The 21,123-nt window shown below is 40.8% G+C and overlaps 3 protein-coding genes across 9 annotated transcripts in view; 1 reads left to right on the forward strand and 2 right to left on the reverse strand.

Annotated features, from left to right (window-relative positions):
* The window catches only part of dazap1 (DAZ associated protein 1), a 25,805-nt gene extending 16,192 nt beyond the window's left edge, over nt 1-9,613 (reverse strand). For 3 of the 7 annotated variants that reach the window (XM_035175787.2, XM_035175788.2, XM_035175786.2), the window contains exons 1-2: nt 2,351-2,506; nt 1,191-1,231 (exon numbers count right to left, since the gene is read on the reverse strand). In XM_035175787.2, the coding sequence (XP_035031678.1) occupies nt 1,191-1,231; nt 2,351-2,382 (73 nt within the window). In that variant the 5' untranslated portion in view covers nt 2,383-2,506. Of the gene's footprint in view, nt 1-1,190; nt 1,232-1,348; nt 1,636-2,350; nt 2,507-9,219 lie in introns of those variants that run through there. The other 4 variants (XM_035175790.2, XM_035175789.2, XM_047342771.1 and 1 more) reach the window with 4 other exon arrangements.
* Nucleotides 7,757-13,864, forward strand: gamt (guanidinoacetate N-methyltransferase). The gene is made up of 7 exons (XM_035175793.2): nt 7,757-7,805; nt 9,364-9,696; nt 11,515-11,660; nt 11,775-11,838; nt 12,126-12,193; nt 12,579-12,689; nt 13,612-13,864. The coding sequence occupies exons 1-7, from the start codon at nt 7,757-7,759 to the stop codon at nt 13,750-13,752; spliced, it is 912 nt and encodes a 303-aa protein (XP_035031684.2). The 3' UTR covers nt 13,753-13,864.
* A 2,171-nt stretch (nt 13,865-16,035) lies between these two features.
* ndufs7 (NADH:ubiquinone oxidoreductase core subunit S7) lies at nt 16,036-20,547 on the reverse strand. The gene is made up of 8 exons (XM_035175794.2): nt 20,464-20,547; nt 19,518-19,554; nt 18,877-18,948; nt 18,650-18,779; nt 17,539-17,718; nt 17,193-17,239; nt 16,760-16,848; nt 16,036-16,306 (listed from the first exon to the last, which is right to left on the reverse strand). The coding sequence occupies exons 1-8, from the start codon at nt 20,477-20,479 to the stop codon at nt 16,209-16,211; spliced, it is 669 nt and encodes a 222-aa protein (XP_035031685.1). The 5' UTR covers nt 20,480-20,547; the 3' UTR covers nt 16,036-16,208.
* Nucleotides 20,548-21,123: the final 576 nt, after the last annotated feature.

The raw sequence follows: 21,123 nt of genomic DNA on the forward strand, positions 1-21,123 counted from the left end.
TGACACTCCTACAGAGCAAATACAGCACTGACCCACTGTCATCTCACATAGCACCAAACGTACAACCAACTACAGTAATGCCTGCACACGCCCATGGAGATGAGCGTACAAGTTTGAACAAACGAGGAGTCACTTTGGAGAGGGTTATCGTAATTGCTTTTCTCATTGCTTAAAAGCCCCAGGGCATCGGCGGAGAAACAGGCTCGGTGTAACACAGCGTTGTGGTTCAGATCTCAATGTTAACGTGGACAAACCCTTGTGCAAAGTTACACAATGGCTAGTTGAGCATGAGCCAGTGGAAAGAAGCTTTAGACGGACAAAACCAACTCTGCACAGCTCTGAAAGAGAGATGTATACACAGGCACGTTGCACTAATAATGTAGACTCTACCAACGATGATCATCAGTAATTATGAAATGTGACAGGGAGAATATACTCTAAGGTCTTTTTGTGATTTTGATCACTTTAACTCGGGATATTGATAACATCAATACAGTAATTTGATGGGTTATTAACATTAATACACAACTTTTTTCTTCATACAATATTTGCTACTTTCTGTAATTATGGAGATGAAAAAGTTAAATGTTATCTTTTGCTTAGCGCGACACATTTATCATAACTGCACTGATATCAGTTTGGTACGGGACCAGACATTAGTAAATTTAAACATTGTATTCCACATAGCACAATTATGTTTCTACAAAATCAACCACTTGCAGCAAATACATCAGTGTTATTGTGTCAACGCAGTCGTATAAATATTCTTTCTCTGAATAAAACACAACAATACTGAACCAGGACTTACGATAAGAATAACAAATAAAACAAATTACTATCTTCGTCCACTTGACCATCGTCACCATTATATCCAGGTACCATGTCACACACACCCTTATTAATACTTATTTTAATATCACACCACAATTCACTTAAATACCGTTCACTGTTGATGTAAAGGCAGAAGCCAAAAATACTAATAGTATCCGAATGTACATGTACTGCGTATTTAAGTACTACCCACTTGTGACCTGACAATCTGCAGGGTTTATTCAAACTCAGCCACCAAACAAGACCATGAACATAACAGTGAAGATTACAACAGCCATGCAGACAAATTCCCAGGAATTAAAAATTACTCTGCACATGAAGTGGGCGAGCGTTCACAAGTTAAAACAGGTGCGACTTACCTTGTGTGGTGCTCCAGTCCAATCCACCCACAAAAAGTTTCCTGGGAAAAGCAGATAAATGATAAATCGAGTTAGTCACTGATCATCGCTTTGAGTTATTCATAAACTGCCAGACAAGCATTGCTGCACTGTCTCACACAAAACCATAGAAAACATACTGCCTGACCAGGGGGATGAACAAGACTCTCAGGTCTTTGTGGAGAAGATGGCAGTTTTCAGAACCATAACAAAGCTCCAGCTGACTAAACAGTGAACTACACACATATTACACAACACGAGGCGCCAGGCTGCTGCAGCATGAGGAGACCTCCACACACCCGTTCACTGTGACTCATATTCAGGTCCAATCCTCCAACACCGGCTGAAATGGCCTCGACAATAAAAGGTATTTTTATGAACCTCCTGCCACGTAAGTTACTCCGGGACAGAGCCCATCACCGAGCCGCCTCCAGAAGCTGCAGCAGCCCCCCCTCCCCACACACACACACACACACACACACACACAGTCCTCCACCGGCTCCAGGCTCCAGCAGCCCGAGTGTGACCCTCTCCGAGCGGAGGAGAGCGGCTGCCCGGCTCCCTGCATGCGCACCGGCGCACTCCGGAGCTGGAAGTTTAATGGCAGTTTAAAAGGCGCTAGTATCGCACAAGCTAACGAGTTAACACACGTTTCGTCGAGAGAACCGCTGGGACACATCCCCTGATGGACGCTGCGGCAGGAGCGGGGGGTCAGAGGCTCCATCCTCCGGCGGTGCCCGCTAAATGTCCTCGCTCGGGCGAAGCGGAGAAGAGGAGACTTTCGCTTCGCTCGCAAAGCGACAGCTAAGCTAAGCGGCTCCGAGCTAACCGCAAACAACAGTGAAATAAGTAACCGCACTTCCACACCTCCCCCTGTCAAGGTGAGTGACAGCGCCGGAGACCAACGCGGCTCTTTCCTCCACAAACACCAACAACTGAGCGACTTCAACGATTTACTTTCACTTTTTCTTTTTTGCCCGTCTTTCCTCGGGCTAGCTAAGTTACTACGGCTAGCTTAGCCTGCTAGCTAGCGTTAGCTGTCAAATGACAGCTCGGAGCGGAGAGCGCACTGGCTGCGAGTTACGAGGAGGATTTACAGCGGGTCGCCTCCGCGGCAGGAGGCTTCAGCGAGCGGATCTTACCCGACTTCATCTCCGACTAAGTTGTTGTTCATTTCTGAGGCTAATGCGGCTGAGTGCTGGAGCTGCGACCGGCTTATTGCTTCAGTGCTGCGCCTCTCAGACTGAGAGCGGAGGAAGGTCACTCCGCTTTTTGGTTCAAACTGCTCTGCGCAGTGACGACGCTGCAGGGGGCATCAGCCTTTAAAGGGACATCACACCCATTCACTCCGCTTCCATCCCACAGGAGCCGCTCGGGTCCTTTTAGTGAACAAGTTAATGAGCGTCCGCGTCCGAGGAGACGACTTGGACCAAGACAACCTGCAGCGAACCGACTGAGTCACTTGTTAAAACATCCCTTGTTAAAACCGACTTTTATCATTCTTTAAGAGTTTCTTTTAGATTAATTCTGTCTTTTAATATTTGTGATTCCTTCATTTTTTGCTGTGCTCTGTTTTATTTTGCTGCCCTTGTAAAGCACTTTGTAACTTAGATTTTGAAAAGTGCTCTATAAATAATAATAATAATAATTTTATTATTAAAAATATTTGATTAACAGCAAAGCAATTCAGAGCAGGTGAAGCTTCTTCCAACTTGACCTTTCATTTCAGAATTGATGTTTATTGTTTATTAAGTACAACACAAGGAATTTGCTGTGGTGTGTTTGTCCAAGCATGAATATAAAAACATAAAAATAGGAAACAATATGAAAAAATCCCACTAGAATAAGATATTAGATATTCACAATTTCAAGTATGTACGTTATGAACGTTTTCTGGCCACAGGAAGTTCAGGTTTCGCAGGCGAGGACATTCATGCAGTGCAGTGATTGGGTCCCGGGCCTGAACAAACAGACGTGGGAACTCATTTGTCCCTGTTGTCTCTGGCCTGGGGAGCCAGGTCGCAGTCCATCACCTTCTCGGCGGAGCGAGTGATGCGCTGCAGTCTGGCCTTGTGCTCAGCCGTATAGCAGCGGCATTCCATACAGTGATGGACAAGATGTGATGTATTTGGCAAGACAAAGACATTTAACATGTGGCCAAGGTTATATTAACAACTGGGCAAAGCAGGCAACTGCCCAGGGGCATGTACAGCTCCAGGTTTAGTCCATTCGATTTGGCTCCACATATTTTGATTAATTCAAAATTTGTTAGAAATTTTTTTCCGCTTCAAGTTCTTTCATATATCAACTCTCACTGGTCGTCTTTCCTCCACCTTGGGGCCAAATCTAGTTTTAAGACCTCAAGATTAGGCCCTGAGCCCTGAGCGGGGCAGGGACCCTGTATTTTTATTATTTGCAATCTTTCAACACATTTATTACGTTCTAAACAGGCTTAAAATACTCCGGAAACTTTGCACACATGTCCAGCCTGGTGAAAATTTACATTCGTTATGTGTCTCACACAATCGTGTGGTGAAAAGTCTTGATTTCACTCCAAAGCAGTTTTAAGAATCACACGAAATGCAATCCCTGAAGAAACCGTGGTGGGATTTCTTGCTTCTGCACAAATTGAGGTTACATTGCATTAGTGAGGATGATCAACCAACACCATGGATTTTACAAAGTCTGTGATCGTGGACCTTCTCTCAGACACACCATGCAAAAAATGGCAAAAGCGACCCCCCCCCCACTCCATCTTAATCACCTGCCTTGTTTGGCTCAACTTTCTGGATGCCTCTTTCAATCATAATTATTTTAACTGATCACATATAGATACTCAGCAATTGCACAAAGATAACCTTTTTTTATTTTGCATAAGTTCCGACGGCATCAAATACAAAAAAACACATTCTTTCCTAAAACAGTTTCTGACTAAAAAGTGGTAAAAACAGTTTAAGTCCCAAAACTATTTTATCGCTGAACTATCACTTTAATCAAATCACGCACATACGGGATATTCTAAGTGATCCCAGTGTAAATAAAATGTACAGCATATAATGCACATATCTATCCCCAGTCCACATATTTATCATTGACTTCATTGCACTACTTATTGCTTCTTTGCTCAACTCGTACTGTTTACAAACTACTGAAGCACTTGACTTGTACATACTCTCATGGTGTGTACTTTTATGGTGCTGCTCATTAGTGTTTCCAATATTCTGCATATCCTCCTACTTTACTTTCATGGGCTATTGTACAGAACAGTCTGGTCTATCCACCACTATAATTTAAGTAATTTGTAAAATTCTTTAACTTATTTGTTCAGTTTTCTGTCCTTGTTCATTGCTGTGTGTCTGAGACCAATGTAAAACCAGAGTTCAACTCCTTGTATGAGCCAACTCTCATCTTTCTGATCTTTTCTGATTCTGATCTTCTGATCTCCTTTTCAAAACTGATACAATATTTTTCACTTCCATCAACTTATCCTCTTGTGAAACTCTTTGCTGACCAGGCCCACCACCTCCCACTGTGAAAACCTGTGGCCATACAGGGGCTATCTGCCATAATAATCCATAAATAACACCTTCACTCCACACCCCCTGCAGTCACACCCCCCTTACCCTGCCAATAGTCACTCTGATACTCCAGTAACCCGCCCTTCTAACTTTAAATATGGATGACAAACAAACAATGATGGCGGCTTACAAGTTATTAACTACAACTTATTTATTTCTGCAAGGAAATATTTTTTGGAGGATCAGTGAAGTTTAATCACCAATCAACTTAACAGCTATAGTCTAACAAAAATGTGATTAGGACTGAAGGGGTTTCATTCTTCACTGTAAAACTGTGCTTTACAAAAGAGGAAAACTCATGTTGTGTTAGAAAAACTATTTTGGAGAGCAGTCCTCTGCTACATTTCTCTTTTTCTTATTGAATTAACCCCTCAACACTTCCTGAAGGTTTAACAATACCTGCTTTCAAGTTATGTGAAATTTAGTGACAAAATGTTCTGCCAGCTGGAAAGAAACATTGTGCTGGTGTTAAGAAGTAGGACATTTCTCACAGGCTCATACATCAGCAGCTAAGGCACAAAGTAAAGTTGGCTTTCTTTACTCACAAGGTCTTTGAGAAGATATTTATCTATAATATATATATATATTATCTATTTATAGAGGGGTTTAAGACCAATATGTAGCTCAACCCACAATGTTATCAAAGAACTAATTAACAATAGAAATAGAAATGCCGACTTTGTAATTTAGGTCGTATTCCCCAGTCTTTCACTGAGCTCCCAGTGGGAATCATGAGTGTCAGAATGAATGTATCTTCTCATTCAGTGTAATGTTTGTCTGGTAGTGTTCTTGTTTGCAGTTATCTCTCTAATATCCTTTTTAAAGGACAAAATGAGGTCACACATCAATATGTCAAGATTTATAACAGATTCTCCACCGGGACCCAAGTCCATCAAAACACACAGTGTGTGAGGGGGGGGGCTGATCAGGTTTCTCAGAGGAAACTGGCAGGTCTCTATTTTGTACTCAAAATAGAGCAGGAGAAGGAGACTCCAATGTCATGATGGTGCGGTTATTATCCACTGGATCATCAGTAACTGTCCTCTACTCAAAGACTTTTAAATTTTGGTTATGTGAGAACGGCTGTTGGGTTGTAATCATCAATCGAGACTTTAGGTCTATTAGGACTATTCAACTTCAGTTTGAGTCACATGTTTTAATTCAATTCTGATATAAGTTAATGCTACGATTCAAAACAGGTCCAAAGACATGAGACCTAGAGGTGAGGCTGTCATGAACGTCAGTCTTACCTCATCTATTTGAGACGATTGTCAAGACACCATAAAGCCACAGACTGCACTGAAAGAACAGCGCCCTCTTCCTATTGTGTGTAATACAGCAAGCCAGAGGACATCCTTCCTAATGTGAGCCAATGGTTTCACATCCACTGAGTAACATGGGAGCCAGTGAAATACATACTAACCCACATTGTTAATGGGTCAACATACGTTTCACAAACTGCTTTCTGTCTGCAGGTCTGACACTGTGAACATGGGTCACTGCACCGGCTATAAATCAACAACAGGGTTATAAAGTAACTTTCTGATGGAGGCACTATCACGTACATGCTGGAATCAATTTCTCAGATGTACTTTACACTTTTTCATAACTTGTTTTCCTGTGAATTGATATTCGAGTGACAAACCACCCACACACGACTTAGCATTAAGTACCACTAGGGGGTTTGAGTGCATGGTTTTCCAATTGGAAAAACCTAATTTCAGGAAATTGGGTGTGACGTAACAATGTGTTGCGTTATTTAAGTCAAACTAATTTGTCAGAAACCTGATGAAATGAGTCAAACCAGTTACCATCAGACATCAGACTATCGGACATCAGACTATCGGACCTCATAAAGCAGATGCTATAACAGTTTTACAGGAAACAGAATATATCAATATCTAAAAGGATGATATACTGATTTGTGTTGATAAGATTTTTCTATATTAAGAGCATATTGTTCACCACAGTTTTATTTGTCATGCTGCCTCTGATTTTGGGCCCAAAGTCACACCACATTCTGTAAAATTTAAGTCACATTCTTGATGTAATGTCTATCTTCTGGAATGTGAACTGAATAACACCAGGGACCTCTGTCCTGACAGATAGTGAAATGAGAGATTATCTTGCTGACTTGTGGAAGCAGTGCCTCCTCTGCCCTTTGACCTTTAATGTGACACTGCTGGAGAATTTCAGAGGGCAGCACTGTGTTAAATATCAGTGACAAAACGGTGAAAGAGCAAAGCAGGAGACCTGTGATGAAATAAGTCACTGAATAAAACCAGTAGTCGCATATTGACACAGCATTGTTCTGAAAAATAGGGTAAGAGTAAAACAAAGAGGGAGTAAGATAAAGCACATTTAGTTTGTTCCTTTCTGATGATGTTAAATGTAAATGTAAACACTACAATTCAACCGCATCACAAACTGAAGCCTGCAAAATGACCATAAAGTTCAATTAAAACTTCCCTAACACAGCTTCAGCACAAACTGAAGCCTTCACGTTGGGAGGAACTCTTCTAATGCTGGTGTAGCACACTGCATACGTTTTAGCTAGGTGTACCTAATAAACTGCTAACTGAGTATATTCACATGCACAACAATGGAATGAGATTCTTGAGATGCTTTTTAAATGTTTTGCTGTGCTTAAGTCGTCATGTGACTTAAAGAAAGGAATCCCCTTTTGGGTTTAGGCCTGTTCTGAGCACAAGAGGGTCTTAACTTCGGTGTGAAGAATCAATAACGTTTTGCACGTCATATGATGCATTGGATACAACAGAGATCTTTCAAACTGCTGTAGCTGAAATCCGTGGAAATGATCCTCGTCATGTTTGACTCTCGTGTGCCAGAGTGGTGCAGAAATTCAATATCAACCTTTACCAAAGTGAGACATTTCCTGCGACTACAACAGAATTTTGAGGTTCATGGTTTATTGTTTCCTGCTTCAGGCAGCATGCGGTCGCTGCATGAATGACTTTCTGTGGAAACAAGTGTGAGAGAAGAGCCTTGTGTAAGAGTGGTAGGTGGATGAAAACCAGCAGTTTGATGAGGACCCTCACCGAGGAGCGGGCCCCACTCAGCTTCACCTAATGGGAGTGAAGTGGATGATGGGTAACCAGGGCAGAGGCATTGTGGAAATGATCGGATGATACATTTTTGACTGTCACGCCTTCTCACCGCGCTGGGAGTCATGTAACACACAAATAAAGGCTGAGTGATGGTCAAAAGTACAGACATTCAGGGTTTAACGAGGGATTGTGTCTGTCAGTTTAAGTAAAACATTGGATTCTACGGATACATGTTTATTTAAAAACACATTACTTTGTCTTTGTATTATTCAGGACAAAACTACATCCAGTGCCACAAGGGCTGCAACTAATCATTAACTAATCATAAATTAATCTACAGATGAATTTATAATGTCTCAGAGTTCATTTGTTCAAATATCCTGTCAACACCTCCTCCTGTGATACACGTAGAGAAATCTCCAGTGTTCATCAGAAGTAAATGTATTGGGACATTATTGATCCGTATTGTCCCAACAGGAATCAAACCAAAATAAAAGAGCTTTACATGAGTGTGCATGTTTTTACTTGTCTCATAAAAACTCCATATCCAGTTAATCAGGCTGCTCAGATTATGTTTTACAACAGGAGCAAATGCATAACATGCCTGAATGACATACAGTGCTGTGGTTGACTTCAGCTGTTCGTGCCAAGACTCAGAGCAGGAAAAAACAAAGAGCTCTCACTCTGCTGCGAGCTCTGGGCACCACACAAATCCTCCAGAGTCTATGGCTGAAGCACTAACCTTTAGATGCAGTTTTAAGGAGAGATGATAACACTCAAGATTCTCTCAGCATTATATTTTACAGCCGGCAACTTCACGGTTTTATTCACTCTCACCACTTGAATCAACCTTGTTTCCAGTCGCAATAAAATAAAATAATCCTGGTTGTCTAAATGTAACCCTAACCCTAACATTTCTTTGTCATAAGGACATAACAACATCTTAGGAATCACCACTACATTTTAGATAAAGCCTATATATTGGTCATTATATAGGTCATTTTCTTAATCCCTTGAATTTGTATCTGCATTGACCATATCGGCCCCGCTCTAGAACAAAGTATTGTTCACTGTTACATAACAATATCACCAAAATTAAGTTGAATTCAAAGTCAATGTCTAATTCAAAGTCAACTCTATTTTCAGTTCAGCCATATGTCGAGGACATAGGTGGGATAGAAATGTAATTTCTCTCTAATCCCGTATAAATAGACAGAACATATAAGTACTCAACATATACAAGAACTCAAGTGATATAAGTACATAACATAGTACACAGTCAAAAGGCACAGGGTAAATAGGGTGTGAGTATAGCTTGAAGGGATAGTTCCCCGAAAAATTTAAATTCACTCATGATCTACTCACCACTACTTTAATGGTGTTTTTAAGTTTTCCACAAAGCAAAACCAAAGGCGATAAAACATTTCTAGGACTTGATTGACCGGATCGATCCAGCGCAGAGGAAACATGAGAGAAGAAACTGCCTGAGCTTTAATCCCGCAGAGTGAGGCCTCCTGTCTGCAGAGGCCCACTCTCGGTATGTTTGTCCGGTCCAGTCTCGCGGTGTCAGCACCTTTGCTCCTCATATAAACCGCGGCCTCCTCCTCCGGAGTCTCTCCCTCTTCTGTCTCCAGGACCCTCCGCTCCTCCACCCACAGCTCAGCATGACCTCCGCCACCCAGCCCATCTTCTCCCAGGGGGAGGACTGTAAGGCCGCCTGGCACGACGCTAGCGCCGGCTACAACGAGGCCGACACGCACCTGGAGATCATGGGCAAGCCCGTCATGGAGCGCTGGGAGACCCCGTACATGCACTCCCTCGCCACGGTCGCTGCCTCAAAAGGTAACGCGAGCGGGTTGAGGGGCTGCATCCATTATCGGACGCGTTCTCTTTGGATGATGTGTCCGAAAATAGGCTCATAGGCTACTTCTTGTTTGTTTTTTTGAGGATTTGCATTCGCAACAACATGCTAATGTGATTTACTTTTATAAATGACTGATGATCATTTTGCAAACAGCTATATGCCATTCATATATATTATTTAATGTGTTGCCGGCAGGTGAAATGGCATAAATACACACTAATTAAAAATTAGAAATGAGTATTAGTTGTGCATTAATGTTGAATCTCACTGTTGTACGAGTGTGCATTTATATAGATACAATTTATATCAGTTTAAAAAAGTACAAGGGGAATTAATTTACAATGTTGAATCACAAATAATAAAATAATTATCATACTTTGGTCTACTTTATACGATTATAGAATTTGAAAAAAACACATAAGTAATCCCTGATGTGCATTTGTGTATGTATATATTAATATATATATAACACATATGTACACACATATACAATGATAATAATAATAATACATTTCCCTCGGGATCAATAAAGTATGTTTTGAGTGTTTGCACACTTATTTGGCTTCCTCTGCTATTTCATGCTGAGCTGTGTTGAGGACACGTGTGCGCGGTGTGAGGGGCATGGTGGAGCTGAGAGCAGCTGTTCCACTACTCCAAAGAAATCTGCAGGGGGGGAAACGTCTCATCTGCTTGTAATGTGAAAATAGACTGATCCACACCCTCGCAGACGTACGAAATAAGAACAGGCATGTGCACCAAAAACTGTGTGCACAACATTGCAAAAATGCACATTTCACCTGCAATTTTGCATTTACATTGATGTGCATGTAGTAGTTTTGACAATGAAAATGTATTTTCTTTCCTTAATATTTATTCTGTCTACTAAGTTACAGCATTTGTACAGGTGTATCCAAGATACATTCCTGTTTTCTCATGTTTGTCAGCAAATGCATGTTTGAATTCATAATTTGATTCCAGACGTCCCTTAAAATACTGACATAACACAATTTAAAATCATTTTTAGACGGATTTATACATTTTAAGAGATTTTATTTTTTAAGTTACTTCAAAGACGGTACTTCATGTGACACTTTACTTGATGCGTTTTCTATTCCATTTTTTTGTCTTAATGCGAAAAAAGTTATTATGCACACTGAGGATGTAAACTTTATTTTCACATGTGACATGTCATATTTTCCCTTTGAGCTTCTATACAAAATAAACATATTAGAGTGTGCAGCTGATTATAGGCTCAATAAATCGATATGAAGGCTTGAAGTAATAACAATTAACCTTTATCCCTCATCTATGTATATGTCTCTAAGCAACTAAACACTTTGGCCTCTCGGTTCAACCAGATTGCGAACAACTGGCTTTCCCTCACTCAGCAAAGGGAGAAAACTTGAACTAGTAAAAGTCACAGTTATATCAAAAGCAATACATCCAGTCAGTAATAGCTCAAAAGTAATGCTCCTTTTGTCCACCAGTTTCAGTGTAGGTGTGATTGTAGCACTGGAACCAGATCGACTTTGGTAGAACCAAACCATGTTGTATTTGTATGTGCTGAGATACCGGATGCCGGAAATTTGATGGACAAAAAATGCCACAGACAGTTTCACAGACATGTAACAGTTGTACAAATATGTCACAAATGATTTAAATACACAAATGTCCTAATGCTGAGAATGTTCTAACATAATCACACCTGCTCACAGTAGAAAGTAGAAAGATATTCTGACTCCGAAAACCTGGCAAGCTCCAGCAGATTTTAGTTTCTGCTCTGATCTGAATTGCAGGTGGTCGGGTTCTGGAGATCGGTTTCGGCATGGCCATCGCCGCCACTAAAATCGAGTCTTTCCCCATCGAGGAGCACTGGATCATCGAGTGTAACGACGGTGTGTTCGCCAGACTGGAGAACTGGGCCAAATCTCAGCCACATAAGGTCAGTAGGCTGATATCATCTACCTGTGCTGGTTGAAATCTGGTGTAACTGCTTCTTTCCACAGTGTTTTTCTGTGAAGATGCTAGCTAATGGAGCTGGTGTTTGTCACTGCAGGTCGTCCCTCTGAAGGGTCTTTGGGAAAACGTTGTCCCTACCCTGCCAGACAACCACTTCGATGGTAAGAACTTGTGAAGACATGCAGATAATACTGTTTCACTTAATGCACAATCCTGGATTTACAGTTTGAAAAATCTGTCTTGACCTTTGTGACACGCAATAATCACATGAAACATCCCGTGAAGTTGTCATCACCTCACCCTGACAACACGGTGTGAAGATGTATCATCCATGTTGAGTTAGAGGGACAGATGGGTGCAGCTCAGGGCATTTTCAGATTCACTGCAATTAAAAAAAACGGTACCTTGTTTTAAATAGAGTACTAACACTGTGTCTCTGCTCTCTCAGGTATCCTGTATGACACATACCCTCTGTCAGAGGACACATGGCACACTCACCAGTTTGACTTCATCAAGGTGAGTAGCTCAAATCCACACACAGTAAGTAGCATTAGCATTATTGTTTTTACATATTTCATAACTAAAATAATTGATTTCAATTGACTTCTTATGCAGTATGTTCAATTCAGCACAAAGGAAGCACCAAGAATCTAAGGGCAGGAAGAACATCTTGGATATATGGACATTTATGTTAAATCGTGCCAGTGAGACTCCAGAGGGTTAAAGTTCTGAATACCTGGAAATGTTTGCAAGAAAATTGGATTAAATGAATATTGGTACAAGACATGACATGAATTGAATTAAATTTGGTTCACACACCGGACCAGTTTTTCTTCTTTAGCTCATATCACAACGGGACTTGAAGGATTGATTATTGTTTGATTTGATCGTTCTGCTGCAGGCTCACGCTCACAGGATGCTGAAACCCGGCGGCGTCCTCACCTACTGCAACCTGACCTCCTGGGGCGAGCTGCTCAAGACCAAATTCGACAACATTGAAAAGATGTTCGAGGTTCGTCCCCTTCACTACTAATCCAACTGAACCTATTAAAACCATACTAGACGTACTAGCCTGTAAAAGCCATTTTCAGACATGAAGACACATGAACATGATCTTCCTTTTCACATATGAAGAACGCAGCAGTAGACACGGGTCAGACGCGTTCACAAAGGAAAATGTCCGGAACATTTAGACTAAGGGTGGCACTTGTGTACAGCATGCAGGAGGCGGGACATAACATATACATTCCACTATGGAAATTAAATGTTTTTATCATCAAAAGCTCTCAAATCTCATTGTCTTTCCAAGTTGACATCTTTGTCAGCGTCGTCTACTACTACTTCTAAACCTCGTTTTCATCCTGAGGTGTTTGTATTCTTTTTGTTTTTTTATGTTTTGCGTCATCAACATAACCAACTCAGACATTTTCACGACATTTTACTTGAGGGCTTGCAGGAAAAGTTCCAGAAAATGTCTGCAGCAACTGACTGACTGTTACATCCTCAATGTTCCGAGTTCAGGGCCTGTCTGAAAGCAGCTCTAGTGCTGCTTTAGATACCTGCTAACTGTAATTAGTTTGATTTCAGTATTAGTCACCTGTGGTGCCATAAATAAAGTAGTATGCAGTTGTTCTGGCAGTAGAAAGGTTCAAGTTACTGAGAAGTGATATCAGTATAATCACCTAATTCCTGGAGTTGTTTGAAGTGGATCTATTCTCTCTGTCCTGCAACATGTGTTTCGACAGAACTGTTCAAAATGGGACTGTATTTATCTGTGAGCCACATGGTGCTAAGTGCACACGTTGGTTGAGTGGAGGGCAACGTTTAAAATAACGCGCAGCAGTAATTCCGAGGCTAATGATAAACTGGGCCAGGTTGATAAAGCTGTGAGCCGCCCCTCAGACCGATCAACTCTGTCTGTCAATGATTTCCAGGAATCTCAGGTGCCTCATCTGCTCCAGGCTGGATTCAAGAAGGAGAAGATTAGCACCACCACCATGGACATCGCCCCCCCCAGTGAATGCAAATACTACTCCTTCAAGAAGATGATCACTCCCACAATTGTCAAGGAGTAAAGTCTGAACACCCTTTTTTTTTTTTAACTCATGTGCCTTCTCAGCTGAACCTCCTTACCTCTCACTGTGCTTCACTGACATTTCTCAATAAAGCCAAGTCCCTCCCAACTCACTTCTGAGATGCTTGTTTTGTATTTTATACATTTATTTTGACATCAGTTCATTCTGCTGTGTGATTTCAGTTTCATAATAACAGCCTGTATCTTATTGATTTGAGGTGATTTTCTTCAGTGAGCTCCTGCAGCTTCTGTCCCAGCAGACTTGTGTTCATCTCTTCACTGATAAAGTTTATTCTTCCCAGTAACAAATATGGAACAGCAGCAGACTGAAAGCACATAGAGATTTGTCATGCATGACCCAGTTTTAGACCAAGCAGCAGATTTATCACTACATGTTTCAATGCAGCCGTTGTCATGCACCTCAGAAAGTTTAGTCTCTTCTCCATGTTCACGGTTCAACTCTGCAGAATCACGTTACTCCAGTAACGTGAAACCACACTCCAAGTGTGGTTTCCTAAATTAAATGTCCAGTTTTCATAATTAACAATAAAATTAATAAAATGTAAGGAATCATGTATGAATTATTCTGAAAACTGGTCAAAATCTGAACCTGCAAAAATCTTTAATTTCACGGATTTTTATGAAACACCAGTAAACTGAGAATTCTACTACTGACACTATGTGTAGTTGTGTAATGCATTGGTTACATACGTGTTAAACAAGTGCTTAACTTCCTGCATAATAGCAATATGTGTTGGAATAGTCTAGGGAGGTGGAAACAGGACAGTATCTTCATTAACAGCTGCAGAAAAAGCTGCATGTTATCTGAACACGTGGGCACAAGTTCCCACCTGGTGAGGACACATTAATCATTAGATGGATGATGCAACACTCAGCTGCAGTAAAGAGGGAAACTACAGCAGCTGGCGCTGCTCGGATCTGAACCCTGAGCACGTGACCCTTTTATTTTAGGAAGTGAGACGTCGCACTTAGAGAAACATGAAGAGGCAAAAGCAAGAGACTGGAACTGCAATAATCAGTCAGTCAGTTGTTTTTTAGGCAAAAAAAATCCAAATCTTTTCTGGTTTCAGCCTCTCGAACGTGACGATTTGTTGTTTTTCTTCACATGACGCATACAACTGAGTAACTGGGATCTTCGGGTTGTTGGTCCAATGGTTGTCAGGGTGACTCATTGTGCTCTGGGAAATTAGAATTCACACTAGTTTCTGACAGTTGGGGACAAAACAGTGGATCAATAAAAAAATCAGTGGACTGAATAATGAAAACTGTTCAGCCACCAACATCCACCAGTTTTCTCCTAATGTGATCTGCAGGGATGGGACACATTTTTATACAGTAGGGATATCTCTTTGGTGGTATATGGTCTTTTGTGATATACTGACTGGCACTGCAGATATTTGACTCATCAGTGAGTCTAAAAGTACTTGAAACACAGTAAATATGTTTTTTTGGATTGATCCCTGCTTTATGGAGAGCAGACATCCTGCTGAATCTTTAATGTGTGAGAGAATCCCAGTAACTGTTTTAAAACCCGTCACATCTAACTTGTATGATAATTATCAACATGAGTGTTTTATGTCAACCTTTTAGAAGCTGCACAACCAGGGAGTCTCCCACTCAAAAACTTTGCTGTTGCAGTGTTGAACCCGTTTTTAATGTTGATTCAGACAAAGCTGCATAACAGCAACTCTTAATAGGAAGTAATGGGGAGTGCTATAGTAGATATGTGTAGCCACAGATACTGAAGTGCTAATGCAGCATACACAATGTACATGATTAAAAAATTCCACATGGCATAGTTCACAGAGATTCACCCCTCACTTGAATACCTGGCATTTGATGACCTCAGTAAACATTCCATCTGATCACTGCTGAATGTGGAGACAGAGCAGTCAAGGTCAGAGTTGGTCACAGGAGCCACCTAGTGGCTGAAACCTGTGTGGGAGTGTGAAGTTGCATATTGCCACTGAATCCTCCTCCCTCACCCTGCTCTTTAAAGCACGAAGGAGAAACTACGTTGGCCTTCAGGAAAGTCAGTGTTTGGTTTGTTTCTACTGGGCTGTAGAAACATTGCGGACTCTGTGAAAGAGGACCTGCGCCAGAAGCAAATATAAAGGGGTCGTCCTAACAAGGATTATTGGTTTCAAATAATGATCTACTAATGAAAACATAATTAAAAATATTATATTAAATTTCTGCTGATACACTTCCCCCAAATCATAAACTGGACCTTTATTGACAGAACAGATGTTACGAGAATCTATTTTCATGTAAGCCAACTTTATTGAAAATTATGTTCATTGAACTGTCTCTAAATTACAACAATGATTTAATTGAAGTTAGTTCTTGCAGCTCTACTTGAAGGAGGAGCAGAGCTCCAAATGAAGCCAGGAATACAGCATTTACATAGAAGATACACTCATTTAATTTACACATTCACTTCCGATACCAGATCCTCATCTTCTTCTCACGTTTGATTTTCTTCTGCAGCTGTAAAGTCCCATAGAGGAGAGCCTCTGCAGTGGGAGGACAACCTGAGGACAGACGGGATGAAAACAGATTCACTCTTACATGTTGTTTGGAGGAGATTTTAACCAATAATAACGTATTTGAGGTAATAATTATATTAAATATACTGCAGCTTCATTACAGCTACCCAAAAAAATAACTACTGCATCTTTCACTGATTTATTACTACTGGTACTACAAATATTGTCTCTACTGTCAAATGTACTACTTTTCCTAAGCTACTGACCAGAGCTACCATGAGTGCTGTATTACAGCTACAAGGAAACTGCTAACTTAACTTAGCTAGTAAAGATAAAAGTTAACCCGAGAGCATGAACAAACTGTGACCAAAAGAGTCAGGTATGAGCATGTATGTGTGTTGAGAAGTCGATATTTTAACAAACAGCACTTCTATCACTATTCATAAGGATTTTCTTTTTTTTTTATTTGATCATTTACACATTATGCTGTTTGTTTACCTGGAACATAAATATCCACTGGTACAATTCTGTCGCAGCCTCTGACGACAGCGTAGGAGTAGTGGTAGTAGCCTCCTCCATTAGCACAGCTGAGAGAGGGACACAGGGACATTTCTGAAGTTATTACACTTACTGTAAAGGTTTAGACCGTAACCCTCAACTCATAAAGTAGGAACTACGGCCATGAAAGTACAAACAAATTGATTTGCATTAGTTAATGACTAAACTAATAATGGGTAAAACTTTCATATATGATAGTATAAACTTTGAGTATTTCAGCAACAGAAATGTAGCAAATGTTTTTCAAGATTCAAAACATTGTTGTACATTGTGGGACACAAAATAAAACACCATAATACAGGATAATAATAATAAAGTGACAGAGCAGGAGGAGAATATATATAATAAGAAATCTCTTCAGGAGGTAACTCACCTTCCCATAGAAATGACGTATCTGGGCTCAGGCATCTGGTCGTACACCTGTAAGAGAGAGGGAGTTCAGTCGCTCTTACATAAAGTCTGACTAAGAACTAATCCGTCCTTTGAGCTCGATGGAGGCTTCATTCAACTCCACCGATCCACCAGCAGATGGGTGATAATCCAGCCAGCATTTACACAGATATACTGTTCTCAGCGTTGTCAAACAGAAACATCTGAACGAGAAAGTACTTGTGAACACCACAGTGTCTCTGAAAAAGAACAGCTTCTTCCTCCGTTACAGAGATCACACACACAACTTCCTTCACTGATGTTACATCCCCCTCTTTCACTACTCTCACCTTCCGCAGAGCCGGAGCCATCTTATTGGTCAGCGTTCCTGCCACGATCATGACGTCAGACTGCCGGGGGCTCGCTCTGAACACGACTCCGAAGCGGTCCATGTCGTAACGGGGCGCCGCCATGTGCATCATCTCCACCGCGCAACACGCCAGCCCAAAGGTCATAGGCCACAGAGAGCTCTGAGGGGGAAACACAGCGACGATTAGCTCACACAAGCCTGATAGAGCAGACACAAGGACACAGTTACTCATGGTGCGGCGCAAAAAACACAATACCGCCAAATAACAGGGTGATGGAGGGTCGATTAATTGGCTCTGGCCTTCAGTCACCAGATTTTGAACTTTAGTTTTTCACCCCTCTGTATATTGATTTTATTCTCTCTGCTGATATTTGGCATGTTGTGATTTTTGTAAAGATTAGATTGTTTTTTCCAATGGAAAAAGGGGATAGGAGCAAAATGAGAACTGAAAACACAACAGCTGAGCGACAGATATTTTATTCAGAATGATGGTTTGTCTGGTTGTCCAGCAAACAGCCCATAACTGGGGAGGCCTCAGTCAGTTGTTGATGAGACATTTGAGACGTCCCTTGTTTCCATGTGGTATAGTTGTGCTGTGAATGTCACTAATGTTCATTCAAGCAAATACTCCGGACGTTTTTTGTCTCTCAATCTGCATTTTGACGCCTTGAAAATTAAAATGTGTGACGGTCAGGCCACAGTGATGACTGACTGTACAATGAAGTTTAACATAATGAGTCATGTGTTTAGCTGCCTTTACTATTATTGCCTCAATTAGAGGTTTAAAATAACAATCAAACTGCACCAGCAAACAATTAATATAAATTGTAAAGAGTAAATAAACTGAGCAGCTAGAAGGTTGACTTAAATTAAAAGCTCAGAAAAGATTCACCTACACATGACTAAAAGATCAAATAATGGTAATTCAAGTGAAAGACAAATCACCAACCATGTGATATTTTAGACCAAACTGCCACATGTCATGCTAGATTCACATCTTACGTCTCTAGACAAAGAACAAACAAGGATCCAGACATTCATTCATCTGCTCCACACAGGCTGGACGTTAACGCCGCCGCCGACCGACTCACCCTGCGTGCCCAGTTGACCAGATCATCCAGCTTGGTGATAACATACTCCCCCTTGCTGCTGGCTACAGCCGCTGGTTGGGCTGCTGCTACTGCTGCCACCGCCGTGCTCTTCTCTCTGACTGGAACCAGACTGCAACAGAAGGACAGCTTTACCGTGTGCAGAGTGTTTACAGGATGTCTGTTCTTCATTCTAATATTTACAGCAGGGCAGCGTTTGGAAATCTCACCTCGTGCAGGTTTTGTCACTTTTAGCCCAGCTGTGCAGACTCTTCTGTTGAACAGCAAACACCGAGATGGATCTGTTGGCAGGTCAGAGAAGGAAGTTATGAATGATGGGAAGAAAGAGCTGAAACTATTATTATAGCATATTTATGTTTTAAAACTGTTAGTGAAAGAATGAAAAGCACCAACAGAATAATATACACAGATCACCTGGTAACTGGTTTAAATGTTGCGGCTGATTAGTGTTAAGATGTGAAATCTAATCATTAAAAACACTGAACAATGTGTGATGGACATATTTTATTTTGAAAGATGCTGTTTTCGTCTTAGCCTCCTGAACTTGATGCTTTAACAGCAAATGTTTCAGCCCGAGGTTTTGATTGGAACAGTTTCAACAGACATCAACACAGTAACTGATAAACTGTGAACAAAAATAAATTTGGATGAGTTGGTTACTTGTTGATGTGTCAGATGTGTAAATATATCTAATTTTGAGAGACTGAAGGAAACTAGCAGGAATATAAAAAATGAAGAATAAACCCAACTCCTGCAAAGGATGTGGATACTGAAGCAGAGACAGGACCAATAGGACTGAGCTGGATTGAATTAGGTTTGGAAACAAGGACCAGGATTAGTAGGTGCTTACCTTGTTGAAAAGGAGCCAAACATGGCCAGGCGAGGCGCTGCAAAACAAAACAACAGACCAACTGAGGAAAACATAATAACCACAGCCATTAACTGAGTATTTCAGAAGTTTTATATCATGCACTGTCCAAGTGGGGATTTTCTTTGGACAATGGATTCAGAAGTGATAGAAATCATTCCTTTGCTTTGCTAGAATAAAAGACAACATTGGATTGCCAGTGGGATGACATCATGCAAACACTTCTACAAAGTTTGGTCAAACTATTCTCTATGAAGCCTGAGACTTGTCAATGTAAACATATAACAAGCCTGAATAATCTATATATTCATGATCGAATGATGCAGCAGGAGACCTCTTCTAACACTGTCCACACTGCACTCCATGTTTGATATGCACTCATTCTAACGGTATTAAATGGAGCATTGTTTGTTTAAAATGTGCCGAATTATGGATCAGAGCCTAATGTATTTATAAAAGCAGTTAAATGATACTTCAATTGTCATAATGTGTGTAAATACGGGTGTTGACACTAAAACCAGTCTGTTTCAATGAGGAGTTTGGTTTGACGAGGTGTTCTTTGCTGATCGCTCACACTGGACCACACGACACTTCTCGTGTATTGGTCCACGAACAAGACAGATTCAATAAGTAAGTGACCGAGACTCTGAGATGTTTAAATACAGCGAACATCGTTAAATATGTCCGCTGATGCTCCTGCTAACATCCCAGTTCGTGTTAGCTAACCCGGTTAGCCGCTGTGCTAATGCAGACGGAGCAAGGTCAGCGTGCGCATTCACTAAAAGTCCCTGGTTCAAGCCCGGAAACAGTCGCAACACCGACAGGTGCGTGGCCACGTGTCTGTTGTTTGAGGTCTGTGAACATCGTGAGTCTGGAAACACAGGAACGTTCATTAAAAACGAGTCTTTTAGGTCAAAACATCACTCACCGACCAACGCCGCCATCTTTGGAATTCTGGTTACGTCAAACTGGTTCCTGTGCGTTTCAGAGGTCGAACGGTTGGTGGCGCTGTTGTAACCAAATTTCGAATATTATACTTTCATAATACTTTTTCTTTTCTGTGCACGATGGCGTCGATTTGTATTTTCTTGGTTAAAGTTTTAGTTGAAGCAGAAACAACTTTCTTCAGCGTTTATGGGACATTGATGTGAAATGATGGGGAGAATGTATTTGTGTGAGTGTTGTCCAGATGATGTCCAGATCATCAGGTGATGTCCAGAGAAAACTATTGTTGAAATGTTTTTACCAAATATAAAACTAGCTGGAAAATAAACACTGGCCCGTGAAACAGACATAACAACGACTGTCAAGTGATTTAAATTCTACTTTTAAACCACAATTATACATTGAATTTCATAAAATATATCAAATATTATGTAGCCTGTAATTGTTAACATTTGTTGTGTATATAATTATGTTGTTGTGTTTTGTTATATTATGTTTTGTTAAGTAATGTTGTATGTTATATTATATATTATGTTGTATTGTGTTGTGTTATCTTATGTTATTTTGTGTTGTGTTATGTTGTTGTGTTTTGTTATGTTGTGTTGTGTTGTGTTGTGTTATGTTGTTATGCTATGCTATGCTA

Source organism: Hippoglossus stenolepis, chromosome 14, assembly GCF_022539355.2.
Source record: "Hippoglossus stenolepis isolate QCI-W04-F060 chromosome 14, HSTE1.2, whole genome shotgun sequence".
Taxonomy (NCBI): Eukaryota; Metazoa; Chordata; class Actinopteri; order Pleuronectiformes; family Pleuronectidae; genus Hippoglossus; species Hippoglossus stenolepis.